This window comes from Betta splendens, chromosome 7 (assembly GCF_900634795.4).
Source record: "Betta splendens chromosome 7, fBetSpl5.4, whole genome shotgun sequence".
Taxonomy (NCBI): Eukaryota; Metazoa; Chordata; class Actinopteri; order Anabantiformes; family Osphronemidae; genus Betta; species Betta splendens.
The window spans coordinates 1,737,196-1,758,559 of record NC_040887.2 but is presented as its reverse complement, the minus strand read 5'-3'; the positions used below and the strand labels follow the sequence as shown (position 1 = coordinate 1,758,559).

General features: G+C 46.1%; 1 protein-coding gene across 28 annotated transcripts in view; it reads left to right on the top strand.

The window, feature by feature from the left end:
• Positions 1-21,364, top strand: part of tmcc1a (transmembrane and coiled-coil domain family 1a) — a 29,411-nt gene extending 8,047 nt beyond the window's left edge. For 12 of the 28 annotated variants that reach the window (XM_055510463.1, XM_055510462.1, XM_055510469.1 and 9 more), the window contains 5 exons: positions 4,949-5,032; positions 16,600-16,857; positions 17,012-17,703; positions 18,668-18,803; positions 19,370-21,364. In XM_055510463.1, the coding sequence (XP_055366438.1) occupies positions 4,949-5,032; positions 16,600-16,857; positions 17,012-17,703; positions 18,668-18,803; positions 19,370-19,684 (1,485 nt within the window). In that variant the 3' untranslated portion in view covers positions 19,685-21,364. Of the gene's footprint in view, positions 1-338; positions 1,800-4,948; positions 5,033-11,193; positions 11,912-11,963; positions 12,996-15,409; positions 15,757-16,599; positions 16,858-17,011; positions 17,704-18,667; positions 18,804-19,369 lie in introns of those variants that run through there. The other 16 variants (XM_029155325.3, XM_029155324.2, XM_029155334.2 and 13 more) reach the window with 7 other exon arrangements.

Below are 21,364 nucleotides of genomic sequence, written 5' to 3'. Positions count from 1 at the left end.
CTCCTGTCATGCGCAGGTCTATATGTGCTTTCTGATTTATTGGTGTCAGTAGTTGAGGTTCACCTTGTGATCACTGTCAATCAGGGCACATCAGATAAAGACCAAAACAACTTTGGTTTGAGATTAAGTCCTTTTCTAACACAAAAAACATTTGTCACATGACTATAGACAGATCGTAACATATATGTAAAAATGTACTACTGCAGACTGTGCTGCATATTTTCACATTATGAGCCAAATATGTTACATTAAACCCAGTTTAGTTTGCTATAATAATTAGGATGGAGCAGAGCTTTCTGTGTTGGGTTAATCAAGTCCAATATCTAATTCCATTTTAGCGTCACCATTCCTCCAGCTGCATCTGCAGCTTAGAGCAGAGGACTAATCTGCGTAACGAAGAGAATTAAGAGAAACTACAAGTGCTACGAGGAAGTAAACAAGTGAAATGAAGTGAATGCTCTTGTTAAAGACTGCAAGACACAAATACCAAATGTGTGACTTTTGTCTTATAGCTTTACTTACTGTAGTGATCCTCAGACTGGCGTTAGTTTTGTCTTCCACCAGAGGGCACTGTGGGACCAGCAAGGCTTCATCACAGGCAGTGGGCTCAGCTCCTTTGAAGGCTGTGTTTGCTCAAACACTCACGGTTGCTGTAGGTCATTGCAAGGAATTAATAGCAGTGTGTTACAGAGTGAAGAAGTGGAAGTTGCTGCCTGTCTTAACTGACAGCTGTAGTATGTGATCTAATTTGGCAGCCCTCTGTGTGTCCTCACCTGGAATGATGTAGAAGTTCTGAGAGCCAGACCCAGATTGTTTGACCTTGGCAGAAATGAAACCGGGCTCCTTAATTTCTAGCTACAGTGACATCAAGTCTTTGCTCTGCAGGATGCTACAGCGGTGGCATTAAGGTCACACAAATGGTTGTCCTTGGTTACACTACGCCCTGCTTGGGTTGCCATGGAAACATTGTGGTAACCTTGAAGGTGTGTGACATCCTGCTGTAAGGTTAGACTGGTGGTTGGATGGATGTGTCACATCATTGTCATTTCATATGTACATTCTTTCTTTCTTTTTCTGTCTTTCTATCTTTCTTTTCTTTTCATCCATTCTTACTACACTGCCCTTTCTCCCCTTTCTTCCTTCTTGTCTGCCCCCCCACCCCCCGTCCCTGGGGAGACTTAACACAGACAGTCAGCTGGTCCCTCCTCCTCTCCCATCTCCCCTATCTTCTCATGAACTGCTGCCTGCTACTCACCCCACCCTTCGACTCACTGACAGGAAGCAGGAGGCAACCTTGCTTCGTCCTAGATGAGTGAGAGCTGAGCACAAGCTCTGTGTGAATGTGTTACCCGTGCTGATTTCACAAGAGGAGGGTGTGTATTTGTGTTGGTGTGAAACCTCATTTTTGTCTGCATTACAGATCTGTGTAGTGGAGACTGTTTGAGCTTTTGCAGCCATCTGGTGTGAGCGTCTTTTGTGAGTGACTGTATCTATGAGGGAATGCGACAGTTCAGGGGATCACTGTGAATATGAGTGGGGAGCAGCACAGCTGAGCTGCCTTTATCCCTGCTCTCTCTCTCTCTCTCCTTCCTCATCTTCTCATTTGTGTTTGCATAGTGAAGCGGTGTGTGCATATGTTGTTTGGAGAGCAGAGCAGCATGTGTGTCTTCATTATGTGTGTGACTGTGGACTGTACTTTGGAGGGCTAGGAGTTGAGGAGTAGAGCAGGGGTCCAGCTGTGGCTTCGCCAATTAGTCAGGATGGTGCAGCGCTTCAGTCTCCGTAGGCAGTGCTCTAAGGTAAGCTTAAAGCACACCAGCTGTTAAATTCATCAAATATGTGTATTTTTGCTTTAGCTCTATTTAATTACTAAATTTATTGTCTTTATTATGCTTACGTGGATATTTTTCTATTGTTTCTCTCTGTCTTGTGTTTACTGCTGCTCAATCAAAGCTTCCTTTACTTGTACAGAACGTTTTTTTTTTCTCGTCTGTCTTTGCTCTCCATCCCACTTTCACTTGTTGTGAAACAGTAACTCATGCTGCAGCAGTTAGAGCAATAGCCTGAATTTTCAATCTGAGCCGTCGCCAAGGGACACGATTATTAGTCAAGGTTACGTTTGGTTATTATTGGCTGATTGGGGCGCGTTTAGCACCTTAAGATGATCTACTGCTATCTAACTGGAAACATCTGTGTCTCATTCTGTGAATATTTGTGTGTCTATACTTGCTTTTAACACCATTTATATCTGAAGTGCTGCTGTTGCTCATTGCCCTGTAGTTTTGGTAAACACAAGCACAGGAGCTCACGGTCGAACCTGTGCATAATCAAACAAGTGAGTTTCGGCAGCAGCGAGCCAGAGGGAAGATGAAGCAGGTGCTTCTGTCCACACAGAGGTGAAGTCATCACATTGCTCTGTTTGCAGACTACCAGCCTAGAACTAATTGTTTTACAGGTGTGTGAGACATGTGCTATTAGGCTTTATCGGGTGATACGGTTGCATTAAGGTTCTGTATTATTAAGTAACATACAGTAAAACCACTAGTGATGGATTTGTGGCCTGTGGTTTGTATTGACTTAAGGAGAAAACCCCTAAACATGTGGATCTTGTTTTGCTTTCTGTTCTATTTCCTCCTTGTTTGTCGTCTCTGTCTTTTTGCAGACAGACCAAATCCTTTCCTTCTTTTAGTGTGTGTGCTTCCTTCTTTCCTCATGAGCCTTGCATACCTTTCCTTTAGGGTGCTATGCTTGTACTTTGGACTCTGAACTGTGGCCAAAAATCTCAGGTTCTGTATTTGCACAGGTTTACACATACAGGACTACATCAACTACCTTCTTTCTTTTCATTTTGTGGCTACAACCTTTTGTCTGTTCTACCTTGTGTCTGTTTTTAGCTCTCATTCTTTTCTCATCGTTCCTCTTGTCTGTGTGTAGTACACAGACAGAGGAGCTGGTGGCCCATCTCCATGGTAACTGGCTGATGTTCAAAGGGGGCAAAGAGTCTTAACCCAGCTGAAAGTCCAGAGGTCCATCATCTGATCCCACACCTCATGTGTGGTGTGTGCTGTGTGGTGGAGTCATAAACAACCATTTTAGATTTCACACCTAGACAAATAAGTTGAAATGGCACTCTAATAATAGTTAAAATTACTTTTAACGTCACGTTAAAGTGACATAAATTTGATGCCAGTGCTGCCACAGTCAGTTTACAGACCTCCGTGGCTCCTCACTCCTTCACTTCAAAGGGAACAAAAAAGTAAATAGATAGAAATGTTTGTTGTGCCATGAAAATCAGATGCACGTTCTTCTCCTTTTTCTGTGCATGAATGTGTGTGTGCTTGCATGTGTCTTTATGCGTGCTTTCCAACTCTCCACCCAACTGTTTGTGGTCCCTTTGGAGCATAGCCAGCCTGTTTAATTAGGTTGTTGAATATTCATGTGATTATACATATAGGCCAACGCCCTCATCCGGTGCTGGCTGCTATTAGCGTTCACAGCACTGAGAACCCGTTAGGCCACTATGTGCACATGCAAACACCACAGCTTTACAGGATGTGATTGTGTGAGAGGATGCCCAGTACAGATATACAATAGGGAGCTGGGGCCAAGTAACGTGGGTGTAGGAGGGAAGGGGCGGACCGCCTGGATGGCATAAGTAATGAAAGAGGAAAACAAAGCTGTGAGGTGGAAGGCAGTTTTTTAGGTCTCTGGTCTGGGTCTGTGTGAGGAAGGACCTCTGTGGGTTACTACTGCCTTCACTGTTGCTATTAGACAGATGTTTGAACCAGAGCTGGAGACGTTTAGTTTTCATTGACGATTAATGTATCACACATTCCATTTTTCATTTACATGAACTTATTTGAGAATATTTCACAGTACCTGTATAACGATATTCACCTGGTTGTATTCACCAAATAGCATTATTACCTGATGTAGTTACTTTAAAAAATTTTTGAGGCAGCATTTTGTTCTCTGGATTAATATTAACTAAATTAGCTGCCAGCACGTGAACTTTTTGTGCATATGTCAGCAGTGAGTCACTATGGATCATGCCTGGTGTGTTTATTCTTGGACTGCAGCTGGTCCTTCCTCTGTGTGTGTGTGTGTGTGTGTGTGTGTGTGTGTGTGTGTGTGTGTGTGTGTGTGTGTGTGTGTGTGTGTGTGTGTGTGTGTGTGTGTGTGTGTGGACAGTAGTGTTGGCAAACGTGTCTCAGTGCTGTTTTCTCAGCTGTTGCTAAATTGTCACATTTTTGGACACTGAGGATGTTACAGCCTGACCCACGTGCTCCTCTTTGGCTGGATAGATTTCTATTCACTTGCTCTGACAGTAGCAACTTTACATTCTAGCTCTGAAATGACGCCCTTCACTGGCTTCCTCATGTTGTCAAACTATATCACCTTGCACTGAGAAAATGATTTGTTTGTTCTTCCCCTTCTCTGTCTGAGTAACCGTTAGAATGTTTTCTAAGGGAAATTGCTCTGTCTGAGTAAAGTCAGAGACACATGCTTCTGGTCTGTGCCACACCCTCAGTATAAATCACTGGTCTGACTTTGGTAAATAATGGATGAGAATATAGATTGCTGAGCTCAGCTCTGCTCCACTGACCCACTTAGCACACACACAAATTTGATCACAACCTTTTGGGAATTGTGATGTTTTGAGTAAAAACAACAGAATCAATAAAATTTGTATCCTGCCTCCATCATCATCACACTAAAAGAGAGACTGCTGAGAACTCTGCAGACTCATGACACGGGTTCGAAAGGCAGCCATCTTTCGCCAACCCACAGACATAAACCATTCATGAGCTGCCATTATCTGCTGTTGCCTTTGTCTTATCGTTACTCACTCCTGTCTTCACATTATATAACCACATTCACCGCCCTCACTGTAGTCATTTCTGCAGTTTCTTTGCATGCCATATCCTTTTTTCCTCTCTGTTCACAGTATCAGCCCACAAGACACCTGTGCTTTGAGTTGACTGTCCCATCAGGTCTGAGCTATGTTGGATACAAGGCTGCACATCTTCAAGTAGGAGGATTGATAATGAAAGAATTTAATAAAAGACACAGGCTTATTGACAGGAAATGATGCAGTTAAAAACAACAGTAGCAAGATTCACTTGCTATACATCAGGTGACACACATTGTGTAGCTGAGTTTGTGCTCTAGGTCCCCCTGGTGGACTGAAACGGTAGTCTTCTTGTATTAAACAACAATCTGGATTCTTTGCTGAACCAACCTGGGTCATCATTAATCCTAAAATGTCTGCCTGTCAGAGGGAACCTTAATGATGAGGCTGATTTTCCTGTTACTATTGTAAACGTGCATTTTGAGAGCTAGCCCCAGTCTGAGGCAGCCACAATAGTTTTGTTAGATAATCTGATTGGGCAGCGAGAGAATGCCCTCTAAGATCTCTGTTAGATAATAGCCTCTAATACTGATGAAGCCTCCTATTAGTCAAATGTCAGGCCTTATTAACTGTTATGAAATCCTTTGCTTCACAGTGTTCCAGTTCTCACAGCAAAGTCTCACTAAAACTTCACAGACCCCTTAAATTTTAGTAAGTGTGTAGAAAGGTCACCAGGGGGTCACCATGCATGCTGTTTTGTTTGGGAGAAAAGGACGAGAAAGCTGAATAGATGCCAGAGCAAATAATCGTTTGGTGCCAAAAATCTGGGACTGTTTGTTCGACATTCTTCATCTTCCTGCTTATGAATAGAGTGGCAGTGTTGGGGCCTGTGTACCACCCTGTGGTATTGTGCAGCATCTAGCCAGACCAATTCTGCATTTTGAGTTGGTGCCCTTTCTGTTTCCATGTTACATAACCAAAATGGGATGAGTATAAACAGGAGCAGCCTCGACAAACTCAGTTTCCAACTATAGACAGACTTTGTGTGATTTCTCTACAGAGCAGCAGTGGATATCTGAGGCTGGTTCCTGTAACAGATAGATGAACCCAGGAGATAGTGATCCTGTCTCTGTCCCCTTTAGTGTATTTATCTGAGTTGTTCTAAACGTGTGAGCATGTGGTGGACCGACTGGGGGTCTATATCTGTGTATGGAGACAAAGATGTAGTTGCACCTTGCTGTACTGACCGTTGATCATGACGGAGTGACGATTGTCTGGACTTAAGCAACCATTTAATAGATTTTTCCTGTATATTAGTTTGAATTGCACACAAGATGACTCAGGACTTATACATGTTGAAGACACTTTTTAAAGAACTAATGTAACGCTTCTGAGGTTCAGGTTCAGGTTGAAGCTGAAGGCACCTTCTGTCGGTTCTACGTTGTTTGTTTTGCTTCCTGTCTGGTTCTTGTTGATGCCAATACCAGAGATAATCCACGCTCTCCGACCTCACTAGTCATAATAGGCTCTGTGTATGACGTGATTTATATACCTGCTTAACAGGGCCATTGATTCCTCCCATGCACGGACCAGGAAGTGGTCAGTCGGTGTTGGACACAACTTTTTGGGAGAGTGCATTGTTCAAACAGGCCCGAGCTGCATGTCATGGTTATCTACTCTTGACTTATTTCCAATTCCCGCAGACAAAGCGCCTGCTTTTCTGCTGTTACATAACATCTTTCACCCTTAAGTCTGGCCGAGTGTAACCTCATCACAATCACATGGAAAGAACTGAGATACGCGTTCTCAAAGGTTTGGTAAATGCTATACATATGCAAATATACAATTCTGCACCCCAAAAACCATTTAGTTGTATAAAATCTTCAGATATAGAGTTAGAGCATATATATATATATATATATATATATATATATATATATATATATATATATAATATATATATATAATATCTATATATATTATATATATATATCTATATATATCTATCTTATCTCTATATATATATCTCTATCTAAATCTGTATCTATCTCATATGTATCTATCTCGTCTCTCTATTCTATCTCTCTGTATCTATCTCTCTCTCTCGCTCTCTCTCTATCTTCTCTCGCTCTGTCTCTCTCTCTCTCTCTCTATTCTCTCCTCTCTCTCTCTCTCTCTCCTCTCTCTCTCTCTCTATCTCTCTCTCTCTCTCTCTATCTCTCTCTCCTCTCTTCTCTCTCTCTCTCTCTCTTCTCTCTCTCTCTCTCTCCTCTCTATATCTCTCTCCCACACTCTATTCTCACCCTCCGCGGGTGGTCTCATCCACTTTCCAAGCTCGGGTCCTCTACCAGAGGCCAGGGAGCTTGAGGGTTCTGCGCAGTATCCTTGCTGTTCCTAGGACTGCACTTTTCTGGACTGAGATTTCGGATGTATTTCCAGGGATCTGTCGTAGCCACTCCTCCATTTTGGGGTCACAGCCCCTAGTGCTCCGATCACCACAGGCACCACTGTGGCCTTCACCTTCCAAGCCTTCTCCAGTTCTTCTCTGAGCCCTTGGTATTTCTCTAGTTTCTCATGTTCCTTTTCCTGATGTTGCCATCGCTTGGTATTGCCACATCCACCACTACGGCTTTCCTCTGCTCTTTATCCACCACCACAATGTCTGGTTGGTTCGCCATTACCATTCTGTCAGTCTGGATCTGGAAGTCCCACAGGATCTTGGCTCGCTCGTTCTCTACCACCTTGGGAGGTGTTTCCCACTTTGACCTTGGGGTTTCCAGTCCATACTCCGCGCAGATGTTCCTGTATACTATGCCAGCCACTTGGTTATGGCGTTCCATGTATGCTTTGCCTGCCAGCATCTTACACCCTGCAGTTATGTGCTGGACCGTCTCTGGGGCCTCTTTGCACAGTCTACACCTTGGGTCTTGTCTGGTGCGGTAGATCTGGGCCTCTATGGCTCTGGTGCTCAGGGCCTGCTCCTGTGCAGCCAGGATGAGTGCCTCTGTGCTGTCCTTCAGCCCAGCCCTTTCAAGCCATTGGTAGGATTTGTTGAGATCAGCCACTTCAGTTATGTTCCGGTGGTACATCCCGTGCAAGGGCTTGTCCTCCCATGATGGTCCCTCTTCCAGCATCTCATCCTCTGTTCTCCACTGCCTGAGACATTCACTCAGCACGTCATCTGTCGGGGCCTTATCCTTGATGTACTTATGGATCTTGGATGTTTCATCCTGGATAGTGGCTCTCACGCTCACTAGTCCTCGGCCTCCTTCCTTGCGGCTAGCGTACAGTCTCAGGGTGCTGGATTTGGGGTGGAACGCTCCATGCATGGTGAGGAGCTTTCGTGTCTTAACATCTGTGGTCTGTATCTCTTCCTTTGGCCACCTTATTAATCCCGCAGGGTATCTGATCACTGGCAGAGCGTAGCTGTTTATTGCCCGGGATTTGTTCTTGCCATTGAGCTGGCTTCTTAGGACTTGCCTTACTCGTTGGAGGTATTTGGCTGTTGCCGTATTCCTTGTTGCCTGTTCAAGGTTGCCGTTAGCCTGTGGTATTCCAAGGTACTTGTAATTGTCCTCAATGTCTGCTATTCTTCCTTCTGGGAGTGAGACCCCTTCTGTGTGGATTACCTTGCCTCTCTTTGTCACCATCCTCCCACATTTCTCGAGTCCGAATGACATACCAATGTCCGAGCTGTAGATCCTGGTGGTGTGGATCAGCGAGTCGATGTCTCGCTCACTCTTGGCGTACAGCTTGATGTCATCCATGTAGAGGAGGTGACTTATGGTGGCCCCGTTCCGGAGTCGGTATCCATAGCCAGTCTTGTTTATTATTTGGCTGAGGGGGTTCAGACCTATGCAGAACAGCAGTGGGGACAGTGCATCTCCTTGGTATATGCCACATTTGATGGATACTTGGGCAAGTGGCTTCCCATTGGCTTCAAGGGTGGTTCTCCACAACCTCATCGAGTTTGCAATGAAGGCCCTTAGAGTTCTCCTTCATTATCAAGATCGTTCGCCCTTCGGTTAGCCATTCAGGGTGAGTCCCATCCCTTAGCAGCTGGTTCATTTGTGCTGCCAGGCGCTCATGGATTGCAGTGAGCTTCTTTAGCCAGTAGGCGTGGATCATGTCAGGGCCAGGTGCTGTCCAGTTTTTCATACCTGAGACTCTATGTTGGATGTCTGCCACTGTGATAGTCACTGGATTCTGTTCAGGGAGGTTGCTGTGGTCTTCCCTCAGATCCACCAGCCACTGTGCATCACTGTTGTGTGATGCCTCCCTTTCCCATATACCCTTCCAGTACTGTTCAGTTTCCAGCCTTGGTGGGTCTGCTCTGTTGTTAATACCCTGCCATTGAGAGTACACTTTCGCAGGTTGTGTTGCGAACAGCCGGTTTATTCGTCTGGCTTCGTTATCTCTGGTGTATCTCTTTAGGCGGCTGGCCAAGGCTTGTAGCCTTTGCTTGGCAGTTTCGAGTGCTTCAGGTATGGTCATCTGGCTGTACCTCTTGGGCATCAGTCAGAGAGAGAGAGAGAGAGAGAGAGAGAGAGAGAGAGAGAGAGAGAGAGATCTATGTTTTTTTTGTTTTTAATTACTCAACTCAGCTTTCATCTAGCACCAATCCAGCCTGGTTTTGATTGCACACCAGGCTATTAACATGATGACAACGTTTGGCTAAAAATTACATACAATTGGTCATCAACTAGCTGTGTTTGTAGAACACGCACAACTCAACACACATCTCTCTGAACAAATTTAGAGTCTGCAGAGACATCATATTCAAATAGGACATTTAGTTCTAGTTCATGTTTTTCATCAGTCATTGGGCTTAATGTTCCATAATTTCCAAACACAAAGATCGTCCTTGTAAGACTTAAAGCCTCAGCTGTTCATTCTTTGCCCTGATTGTGAGCAACTAATAAAGCACTAATGGGGTAAAACCTTCCTCTCTCAATGGTCAGAGCAGTAAACCTCCCTCTGAGCTCCTGCCTTTGTGAGGCCACTCGTGCTATTTAAAGTATGTTATTAGAGGCAAATAACGCGGGTGTAAAGATGCCCTGAGTCACTGTGAACGCCTGGACTGACAGGAGCTGCTGGGGGCCACTTGGCCTCCATAGGAGACGTGATGCTGAGAGCAATGCAAGGAATGTGTCGTATGTGTTTAATGTCTGAGAGGAATGTGTCAGTCAGAAGATTCCCCCACACTATGGGTGGCTAATGACTGACACCACCTTATGAGGGATTTAACTTATGATCACAGTAGGTAGAGTCCTGAAGGCTAAATGAATAACCGGTTGCTAGGAAATAGAATGAGTATAGGAATAAAACTGAGACACTACAGTGGCATAATGTTGCTGGTTGGACTGGATTCCACTGAGCTTTCTCCAAGTGTCATGTAAATGGTGAAGCTGGTTTTTACATTTGATGGCTTTAGAGATTAGACCTGATTTCAACAGGTAGAGAACACAGATTACTCTGCCATGCAAACGCAGAACCAGGTCACTAATCGGATTGTTCGAGTGCGAATGTGCGTAACAAAAGCTGAGACTGTCTGCTCACACACTCCAGGTGCCGCTGCATCAAAGGCAGGGAGCCATCGGACGTCGGCGAAAAAGGAATTAACGCGTTGCTTTGTGTTTGCACTGAGAAAGTGCTGAAGCTCCAACTACTGTAAGCCAGAGGAGGAACCAGAGGAGGTTTCTGCTGCGTGTGCAGGATCTGCTGTAACCTGCTCACTGGACAGAACCTCTCTGACTGATCGTCAGGAGTTTGCTGAGGCCAAACCTACACTAGAGCAATGGAGTCATTGTTTTATCCTAAATCCTGCCATCGCTGTCTGCCTCTAACAGTTGTCTGCTCACATACTTACATGCTCATACGTACGCTAGAGGAGCATGCTGAACATTTGACTGAAAACATTCTATGTACTCCACATACAGAATGTGCAGTGTTTTCATTGGCAGCCTTATAATCTTATTTCAGCATTAAACCAGATGCTTTACGTGTTTAGCTGGAGCAGAAACCACGGCTCTCTAAGCTGACACAGTTCAGGGAGTTTAACGTATGTCACGGTGAGAGACGCTGGTCGTTAGCGCAGGCAGGCAGCGGAAGGTGAATCATTACAGCGTGATCACTCAGGAAGCTGATTGGTTGTGACGGTCCGGTCGTGGTAATTGAAAGTTGGGAGAGGAAGCTTTTCTTCCTTTTTCTCTCCCTGAGCTGTAACCACTGTTGTGGAGCTGAGCTGAGGGAGGGCCCCCTCCCTCCCTCCCTCCCTCCCTCTCCCCTCAGCTTTCTCACAGCCCCTTTGCTCCCTCGCTCACTCCGGGTCCCTTTCAGTGACAGATTCTGGTGGGTTCTGTTTTTTTCGCTCCCTCACATCCGTTCTGAGGGTGTCTGCCTCTTTGCTCCCTCTGAGGATATTATGGCTGATGGACGCTTTGTACATCTAACTTCACAGTAAACGCTTCCTCCTTTTAAACCTGAGTCTTCATCCAGTTAACTGCCTCGACTCTGTTTAGAGCAAACCTGCTTCAGAAGGACGCTTTGCTCCAGTGGAGTCTTTGCTCTCCTGCTAATTCATGCAGCCTGTGGGAGTCAGGCTTTTTGAAGCCCCTGTATCCACAGGCCCTCTGTGGTGGACTTTGGAGTGTGTGCTTGGATTGAAGCGTAGTCATGGGCTTTGAGGAACTGCTGATCTGTAAACCAGCAACCATCTGAAGCTAATAATAGCTTGGTTTTCATGGCTGGATGGACTGAGCACTCTATGGATTTTCGATATTCAGTTAGGCCAACAGCACCTCCTGCGAGCTGTAGCGTCCTTTTTGTCAAATGGGACCTTAGCCTGGGGGAGATTACATTAAATTGACTTCACTAAAAGTGTCTTAGGGGATGTGTGCTGTGCAGGGGCCACACGCCTTCTTCTCTGCTGGCTAGAGTCATCCCTCGAGCGAGACCCAAACAGATCAGACAGATAAACAGAGGCGACAGGAACCCGTCCAGCCACGTGCTATGGAGGTCATCCTAAGCCTGGTGACTGCCGAGACCTCGCCGCTTTCTGTGAGTGACCTGTTTAGAGTGTGTTACTCTGCCTGTGTGTGTGTTCATGCTCAGAATTATGAATTATGAATCCTTCTAGCACATCTCATTACTCTATTGAATTGATGGGATGTTTGTTCACCTGTGTGATACATGTGCAGTGTTTATTAGCAAAAGAATTACCCAGCGGTATTGGTGGAAACCTTAGTAAGTGCCCATCTCTAGTAGCAGAGTCCCAGCTGCTGCTGTTTCCTCCTTTTGGATGTGAACACAAACTGTGTTTTTCACTCTGATTTCCTGGTAAACGTGTTGCATGGCATCAGCTGCGTGTTCGTGATCATGAGTGCGTGTGTTAACTAAACCCTTCTCTGTCCTGCATCACATGGACTGGATCATTTTTCTACCTGTGCTCTACTGGATCCCCTCAAAGGCTAATGTCTATGATGATGTGGGAACTGAAGCATTAAGAAATGAGTAGCAGTAGAAACATACACTATGTCAAATGTTTAGTAATTAAATATAAAAATGAAGAAATAATATTAGCAGTGCACTTACATCACACTGTACTGTCGCCCTAACACGGTCAAGTGCAAACTGATAAAATCTTATCTCTACTGAACTGTCCTGGGTTCACTCCTCTGTCATGTCCTTGCTATGACAGACACGTTTGGATTCCAGGGTCAAAGATCTACAAACTAATCAGGGGTTCAGTTAGTCGAAGCCTATTAGCTTTGATGCACGAGTGAAGAAGTGAGAGAAGGAGAGATCGTAGAAATCAAGACGAGAGCATGTAAACGGCTTCACTTTGTTAAAAGTGGCTGGATTGGAACTTTAAACAGACATCGGGGCATGCCCTGGTTCCTACGTCCCCCGTGGATCCAAGGTCCTGTCCCTCATGGATATTGGACCCAAGATAAGCAGGTTTAGAGAGACTGTCACAGACTGTCACTGCACATTTCCCTTAGTCTGCAGAAGGCTGTGGAGGCTGTGATGCAGGCAGGAAGAGGTAGAAATAGCTTCACTTCCATGGTCCTGTCAGGAGAAACACAAGCTGACTTCACAGAAAGCTCAGAGAAGCACCATGCGAGGCCTAACCACTAACAAGGTACCGTACGCTTTGACCTACACACACCAGAAGCAACAAGCCGCCCTTGGCCACAGGCGCCGTAGGAGCTTGTGTGGAACCGAAAACAAAATCTTAGGAGTTTCAGATGAAATATTTATATTCCAAACAATCACAGCACAGCTTGATGCTGTGGTTTCTGACCTGCTGTGTTTACACAATACTGTGTCCAAGAATATTATGTAAGTTGTAACGCATAAGAAGTGATGGCTGATTGTGTGTCATTTGTAAACATGGATAAAGTACATCTTTAACAACTTAGCTTCCGTCACAGGAGAAAATGGGATTTAGATTGTTCTCCCTGACCTCAGGGTGGAGATGTCTATCAGTCTGTGGCAGGAAGCTGTGGCTCTCTGTTTCAGCTGCCCATCACTATAACAGAGCCTGAGTCATCTGACAGGACACACTGGATTTGTAAATATATGGAAAACAATAGCTAAGAAATGTAAACAATTCTGAAAAAATTAAGGGGCGGCGGTGGTGTGGTGGGTAGTACCGTCGCCTCACAGCGAGAAGGTCCAAGGGTTCGGTTCCTGGAGGAGTTTGCATGTCCTCCCACAGATAAAAATCATGCATTAGGTTGATTGGCTTCTCTCCACTGCCTGTGTGTGTGTGTGTGTGTGTGTGTGTGTGTGTGTGTGTGTGTGTGTGTGTGTGTGTGTGTGTGTGTGTGTGTGTGTGTGTGTGTGTGTGTGTGTGTGTGTGTGTGTGTGTGTGTGTGTACTGGGGGCCTCCCTGATCCCAGTCTGATCAGGATCTGCACGGACCTGCCTCCTGCTCAACTCACCTAACTTGTGAATCCACCAGTTGCCTGATAAAAGCCAGGTCAAACCTGAACCGTCTGTAAACTAATGTTAAACTTTCACACACTCTGTATTTACGGAAACAAACCCCCATCTCATCCTCTGAGCTGTCACGCATGTGCCCCAAATTCCAGTTCTCTAAAGGTGGTTCACAGAAGATCAGTCAGTGATCACTTTAATTTTTTTTTATATATCCATACTGCTTAATCCTATATGGTGCTGGAGCCTATCCCCGCTGGCTATGGGCGAGAGGACAGGTCGCCAGTCCATTACAGGGCAACACAGACAAACAACCATACACACACACACACACACACACACACACACACACACACACAGGTCTGTCACTTCCTGCTTCAGTGGCTCAGAACATCAACATGTTTGGCTCGGTGAACCCACAGGATATTAGCCTAATCCTTCAGCTCACCATCTTTAATTATATGCATGATTAGTTGTAGGAAAGCTCCAGCACTGGGGAATGACATCGCACACATGGCTTTACTAACTGGAAGGAGGATCGGGGTGAAGCATGTGTTGGCTGTGCATTGTAACATATCAGTTACCTGCATCTTTATAAAGTAGCATAACTGTGCAGTGACCAGACATAGACAAACGTGTGAGTCATCTGTAAAGCTGTCACCTCTGAGGAAACCACCTGATCTACCGTAATGCTTGTAGTATAAGATCAGAATGATGTAATTACTGTACATTTCTGCCCAATGATGACTTTTCTTATCACTCTGTCTAAAGCCTTCTGTTCAGGGGTTAGCTGGTCTATCATCACCTCATTTATCCATGTCATTATTCCAGTCGTCTCACAAGTAACTCAGACCAGACAAAATGAGAACGTCATCACATTCAGTCCCCGACCATTTGATTCCTTCAGAACCTACATGTATGAGCACATAAATGCTTTTGTTGTGAGCAGATCGTTGGGGTCTCTATGACGTCGCCTCTCATTTCCCTTCTGTTCCCTCCCAGTGGCCTATTTCAGTTCTCTGGTTCATGTCGTCATTATGGCTGCATCACAGAAGGATTTAAACGTAGCTTGTGGATGCGGTTCTGAGAAATTAACAAATAATGGCATGAAATGCCATGTAGAAACTTCCACATCTATAGTACCACACAGGAGTGTGTGTGTGTGTTGTGTGTGTTGTGTGTGTGTGTGTGCGTGTGTGTGCGTGTGTGTGTGTGCGCCCTTTTCGTAAAAAGATGCCGGACTGGTTTTTCTTGTCCTAAAGAGACTTCCAATGTGTCACATGCTTCGCTGGCTCTTTGTAAAAACAATCCAAACCTTTCCTATATTTGCTTTGATGGATGGTTTGCCTTTTTGTTGCTCATTCTTTCGTAGTTCATTCATTGTTTGTTGTTACAGGTCATGACATTATCTGTTACTAATACAACCAGTAACTAAGTTACATTACAATACATATAGTCATCATAACAAGATCCAATAGCACCCAGTAATTTAAAGGTTAACAATGTAGACGACCTCGAATTAGAGTAAGAGGGAAACAGTTTTTGAGACATAGCAGTAACTTGTTGTTGTTGTTGTTGTTGTTGTTGTTGTTGTTGTTGTTAAAAAAATTGCAAATGAAGCATTTCGATCTCTCGGAAAATGCAAAAACCCCTTAGATTCTATTTGTGGCGTCTTTGGATGATTGACAGCTGCCTGCAGCTCACGGGATGATGTCATCCCTCGGCTGAGGGGGAGGGGCGCTCAGTGGGGGCGGAGCTTTCCTCGGCACTGAGTTTCAGGTGCCGTTCAACTTTCGCGACTGTCGGTGGAGAGAGAGCGGGAGCCGCGTCCGGGAAACTTTAAGGAGTTCTGACTGACGGCACCGGACGGATTCACAGGTTTAACCTCAGCAGATCATGGAAATGATCTGACTTTGATGAAAATGCACTGGGAGCAGTTTCTCCGTTTGACCAATAGGAAGGTGAGCGTCGCTTTTGCGGCAGAATGTCACATTTCTGATAGTTTGAATTCGTCTTCCTTTAGACAAGCTCCGCTCAGAGATAATTCCTCTCTGGAGTTTGGGTGTTTCACCGGATGCGCGCTGGTTTCTGTTGCCGCTGATCCTGGGTTCGTCATCAGTTAGTCATGGTGACTCGCGCACAGGTGAACGTGCGGGGCTTTGTTGGTCCGTGTGTCGTGCGGGTGGTTGTCGCCTCTGTGTGTTCTCCCGCGGGGTCAGCTCGCTGCTTGGATCAGCTGCAGCAGTGTCACAGTGTTCTGGCTCCTTCCCTGAGGTGTTAGAGGGAAGGATTTTATCGATTTATCACCTGCCCAGGTCTGGTTGGAAGAACCAGTCAGTTTAGACGGTGTTTGATTTCTTCTCAAACATGTATTTGAAATAACAAAGCTCGAACTGAGTTAAAGTCCTGGATTAAACTCATTGCTCATAGTTTTTCTCTTCGTACCCGTTTCTGTGGTAACAGCAACTTATTTCTGCCACTTTCTTTTCTTTGTAAGTTCTTGACGTAAATAATAAAATCATCCGTCTTCCTATTTGACCGCATGTGGCTTTTAGCAGCTGCTTCAGTTTGACCCATTTCAAGACAAAGAAATGCAGAAGTTTCTTTTTTGTTGCATGTCAGCAGACGCTAAAATGCTTTTTTATGAGATTCACACTTTTTTTTCCTTGTTTCCACTTTTTGCTTATTTTTTCCACTTTTTACTATTTATTTGTTTTTTTTTTTAGTTTTTTTTTAGTTTTTTGTAACTCCCCACTCATGATCTCTCCTTCTAATTACCACCCAATCATCGTCTCTGTCTCCAGATTGACCGGCTGGAGGTCAGCGTGCTGGGCCAGACTTCGCTGGCTGTGTCATGTGGGGCGGAGGGTTCGCTGGCAGGGGCCGATGACGGCACCCCAGACCCTCAGCGCACCAAGCAGGCGATCGCTCAGCTGCAACAGAAGATCCTCAAGCTGACGGAGCAGATTAAGATTGAGCAGACGGCCAGAGATGACAATGTCGCAGAGTACCTCAAACTAGCCAACAATGCCGACAAACAGCAAAGCACACGCATCAAGCAGGTAAACAGGTTGAATGTGTGGAATTAATTAGCTTCTGTGAAGACGCCCGACACGTGTTTGCTCAGTTGTCTTTCTCTTGTCTCATTCGTTGGAGTGAATAAATAGCAGTGTAATAAAATGTGCATTACATTCACCAAGAAAAACCTGATTTCAGGTCTTCGAGAAGAAGAATCAGAAGTCGGCGCAGACCATCCAGCAGCTGCAAAGGAAGCTTGAGCACTACCACCGAAAGCTGCGGGAGGTGGAGCACAACGGCATTCCACGCCAGCCCAAGGACGTCCTGCGGGACATGCAGCAGGGTCTGAAGGATGTCGGCGCCAAGGTCACGGGCTTCAGTGAAGGTGTGGTGGACAGCGTGAAGGGAGGTCTCTCCAGCTTCTCTCAGGCCACGCACTCGGCCGCAGGGGCGGTGGTCTCCAAGCCCAGGGAGATCGCCTCGCTGCTTCGCAATAAATTTGGCAGCGCAGACAACATCCCCTCACTCAAAGACTCCCTGGACGACCCGTCGGTGGAGGACGGCGTGGCGGTGACAGGCGGACGTTCACTGGGTAGCGCTGGGCATCACTTCCAGTCCAGCCCCAAGTACGGCAGTGAGGACGACTGCTCTAGTGCAACGTCAGGCTCAGCAGGAGCCAACAGCACGACGGGGGCCCCCGGCGGCCCCCCCAGCTCCAAGGGCAACACACTGGAGAGGAGCCAGAGCTCCAGCTTGGACATGGTACTGCAGGAGGTGCAGGAGCTGAGGGAGGGTCAGGCAAGACTGGAGGAGAGCCTGGACGGCTTGAAGAGCCATTATCAGAGAGACTACACGCTTATAATGCAGGCGCTGCAGGAGGAGCGCTTCAGGTAAACCCACAGGAGGCGCCGGGCAGTGGAACCAGGGTTTAATAGCAGCTTAGAATCTGCGTATGAGAATCCTACTTTTATTGGGTGACAGCAGGCGACAGACGCACCGCCATGACTCTGTCCTCCCCGGTGTTATTTCATCCCTGGCTCAGCTTGACTTATAGACACAGACGTTTCTGTGCAGCCTTGTTTTTGTTTGTCTGTTAAAATACACACTCATTACTCCAGAATGTTATGACAAGATTATTAAGAGGCAGACTAACAATAGAAAACAGCTCACATAGAAAAACTGCATTTTTCTCCCTAAAATGTCCAACTTGGTCCAGAGTGTTTGTCCTCTAAGACCAAAATAACTGTGAACGCTATGTCCACTGTTCAGCTCTTTCCACCGCGCCTGCAGGGGATGCTCATTCATAAACCAGTCATGTTGCTAAACGACTCCTCTGGGACCCATCCTGATCACGACCCTGGGCAAAAATGGGCCCGAGTTGTGGCTGCAAATAAAAGACGTTGTTGCTAATAAATGTAGAGCAGGAACCATAGCACAAAGTCTGTATGAATTGGTTAAATGATGATAAAAATCTAGTTAGACGCATGTTTATGTTAACCCAGAGACAGTTACTGTAGGTTCTAGAGAAACCGACTCGGTCAAACACAAGGACAGTCATCTACCGTATCTAGTCCTAATCTCTGTAGTCCATCTAATTGGCTGGACCTGCCATGAGCAGCAGTATGAGGCCCTGGTCTCCTGCTGGCCGCTCCTCATTGGCATGTCTGATACCTCTGACTGCCTGGATTGGCCAGTTGGATCAGCTGATGAGTAAGCATATTCTAATCTTGTCAGGGAAGTCATCGGTTCAGTCTGGAGCCATGTGGCCGGATGCCTTCAGGCTGGATCTGCTAAATCCTGCACGTGTCTCTGCTCTGATCTAATTAGGCCACTGTCTCGCACGTGTGTGTTCAGGTGTGAACGTCTGGAGGAGCAGCTCAACGATCTGACAGAGCTTCACCAGAACGAGATCCTGAACCTCAAGCAGGAGCTGGCCAGCATGGAGGAGAAGATCGCCTACCAGTCATACGAGCGAGCCAGAGACATCCAGGTTGGTTCAGTCCAGGGAGCAGCACCACGACGAGCTCTGTTCCCCTGTGGTCTGCTCCGCTGTGCTGCAGCTTCACAGAGACACTTACTGATTAACTTCCTGTTCGTAGACTGGCGTGTCTGCTCAGACTAGACGTTAGTGGTTGAAAGCATTACATCACATGATTACACCATAAACACCAAAAGCTCAACTGAAAATATTGGTCTGCACATGGACACACTAATGAAAAACTTCATTTCTTTGTAAATGACTTCAATACACATCACTGCTTCACGTGTAAAGGAAGAAGATCTGCAGGTAAATTTACCCCAGGCTGCGTTTCATCTGTCCACCAGCAGAGGGTGGTAGAGGTCCACAGAATAGCTCTAAGACGTTTCTATCAAGTAGAAACATCCATTAATTGTACAGATTTTAAAGAGAGTGATGGTTGACAGTCAGATTGAACTATGTGCTTCTCGACATAGTTGTGATTATAACGCTCTTAATCAGAACAAAATGTGATGCAGTGAAGTTTCCACTGAGTGAGGCTTTAGTGACGGTGCCTTCACTGACCTCTGCTCCTGCAGGAGGCGTTGGAGGCGTGTCAGACCAGGATCTCAAAGATGGAGCTTCAGCAGCAGCAACAGCAGGTGGTCCAGTTGGAGGGGCTGGAAAACGCCACGGCCAGGACCCTCCTGGGAAAACTGATCAACGTGCTGCTCGCCCTCATGGCCGTCCTGCTGGTCTTTGTCTCCACTGTGGCCAACTGCGTGGTGCCCCTGATGAAGACGCGCTCACGCTCCCTGTCCACCCTGCTCCTCATCCTCCTCCTGGCCTTCCTGTGGAGGAACTGGGACGCTCTCTCAGGCTACACCCACCGTGCTCTGCAGCCTGCAGGATGAGCGCGTGCACGCGGCTCTGGTTCTAACTGTAGCTGCAGTCCTGCAGTCTGGGGGGGCGGCAGCCGTGGGAGCGGCGGTGTGGCCGGCACCGAAACTTCGGCTGAGCACTTTCCCGTCAAGCCTGGAATCAAGATCAAGTGGAAGAAACAGATTCCAGGGGAGAACAGAGATTTCTTTAGGAATGATGAGACTGTTTACATTTTAAACTGTTATTCCTCAGAACACAGCGTCGTTCTGTTTTTATCTTTTAGACTTTAATCAGTTATAATGTTATTATTTCTAATATTATTATTTTATTTTGAACCGTATTTTATTCAGTATCATGTAGCATTCTGCTCCCACTCTACTTGAAGGGGAGGTGAGTCAGGACACATCCAGTCCACTTGATGTGATGCTGTGGTTGATTCCTGTAGGACGAGAACTCGTTCTGAGCATTTGGGAGTTTTGGCTGAAAACCTTCCTGGGATTTGCTCCTTTTCTTGCTGTGATGAAATGTGTTCAGATTGAACACGTTGAAGGACTGACCATGTACAAGAGTTTCTGTGCTTCCTTAATAGCAGAGATGTGATGATTTTACTTATTTTGTTTTTAAGTAAAACCACAAAGTGTGTTAATTATGAGTTATGGGAGAAACACAGAATGAAACAGCTTTAAGAGGAAAAGCTACGAATGCTGCTCAACATACGGCACATGAATATGAAGAAGCCATGTTTGAAGTGCTGCAGTTATGAAGGAAGCGGGTTTGGCTTCAAACAGAAGGCCGCTGTGGGTCCCGTTCCCTGATAACTGCCTCTCACCCCATCTGATCAGGTTGGGTAGATGAGACCACTGGTGCGTTTCAGCTGCAGCTCGGCTGGAACTACTCTGCTGCTGCTCGTGATTTACTGTGCGAGTCGTCTCCACTGCCACGCCAGTCGAAGGCACACTGCCCCTATGTGACACTGAGCCCTTGTATTGTCCCTGTGACCTGTGTCCTTGGTTTCATAAGGACCACGAGTTGAGGCGTTAATCGCACAGTGCCAAAATGTAGTCAAGCCAGGGATGCCTGAGCATCCAAAGAGGGAGAACAGGGAGGTTCCTCAGCAGCTTCAGCTTCTTTGGCTCAGATCAGCGTCACGCCTCCATGTATCACTGTGGGAGACGGAACTTTCTCAAGGTAAATTGAAACTCCAGGTCTTTAGTTTTGTGCAAAGAATCCATCTTTGCCATCAAGGACCTGACAAATGACCTAACGCACTAAACAGTCGGCCCTCGTTTCATGCTGAGAAGCTGATTTGCTAACAGATAGTGAGATCGTTTGAAATGTACAGCTGCACTTTAGCACACTCCTAGATAACATGTAGGTCAGGCTGAGGCTTAAGAAACTTCTGATATAGACTTCAAAGGTTGTCATTGTTAAGACGATAGTCTTCCGTGGGATGAGAAGAGCTGGCTCAGGTCAGGATCACTGTCACTCTGTCTAAAGAGGACTTTACTTCCTTTCCTAACAATACGTGGTTGAACCTGCTTGTGGCAGGAGGTCAGTGCATTAATCTATTGTAGTTGCTGAGAGTGAGCTGACCTTTGACCCCAGCTCCACCACGCATTAACTCCCTTGATTTAGGGTCGTGTGCTGAGCCACCCAGTGCCTTCTGATGTCCTTTTCTAAGTGTGGAATAAATAAAATGCATTCCTGACTAA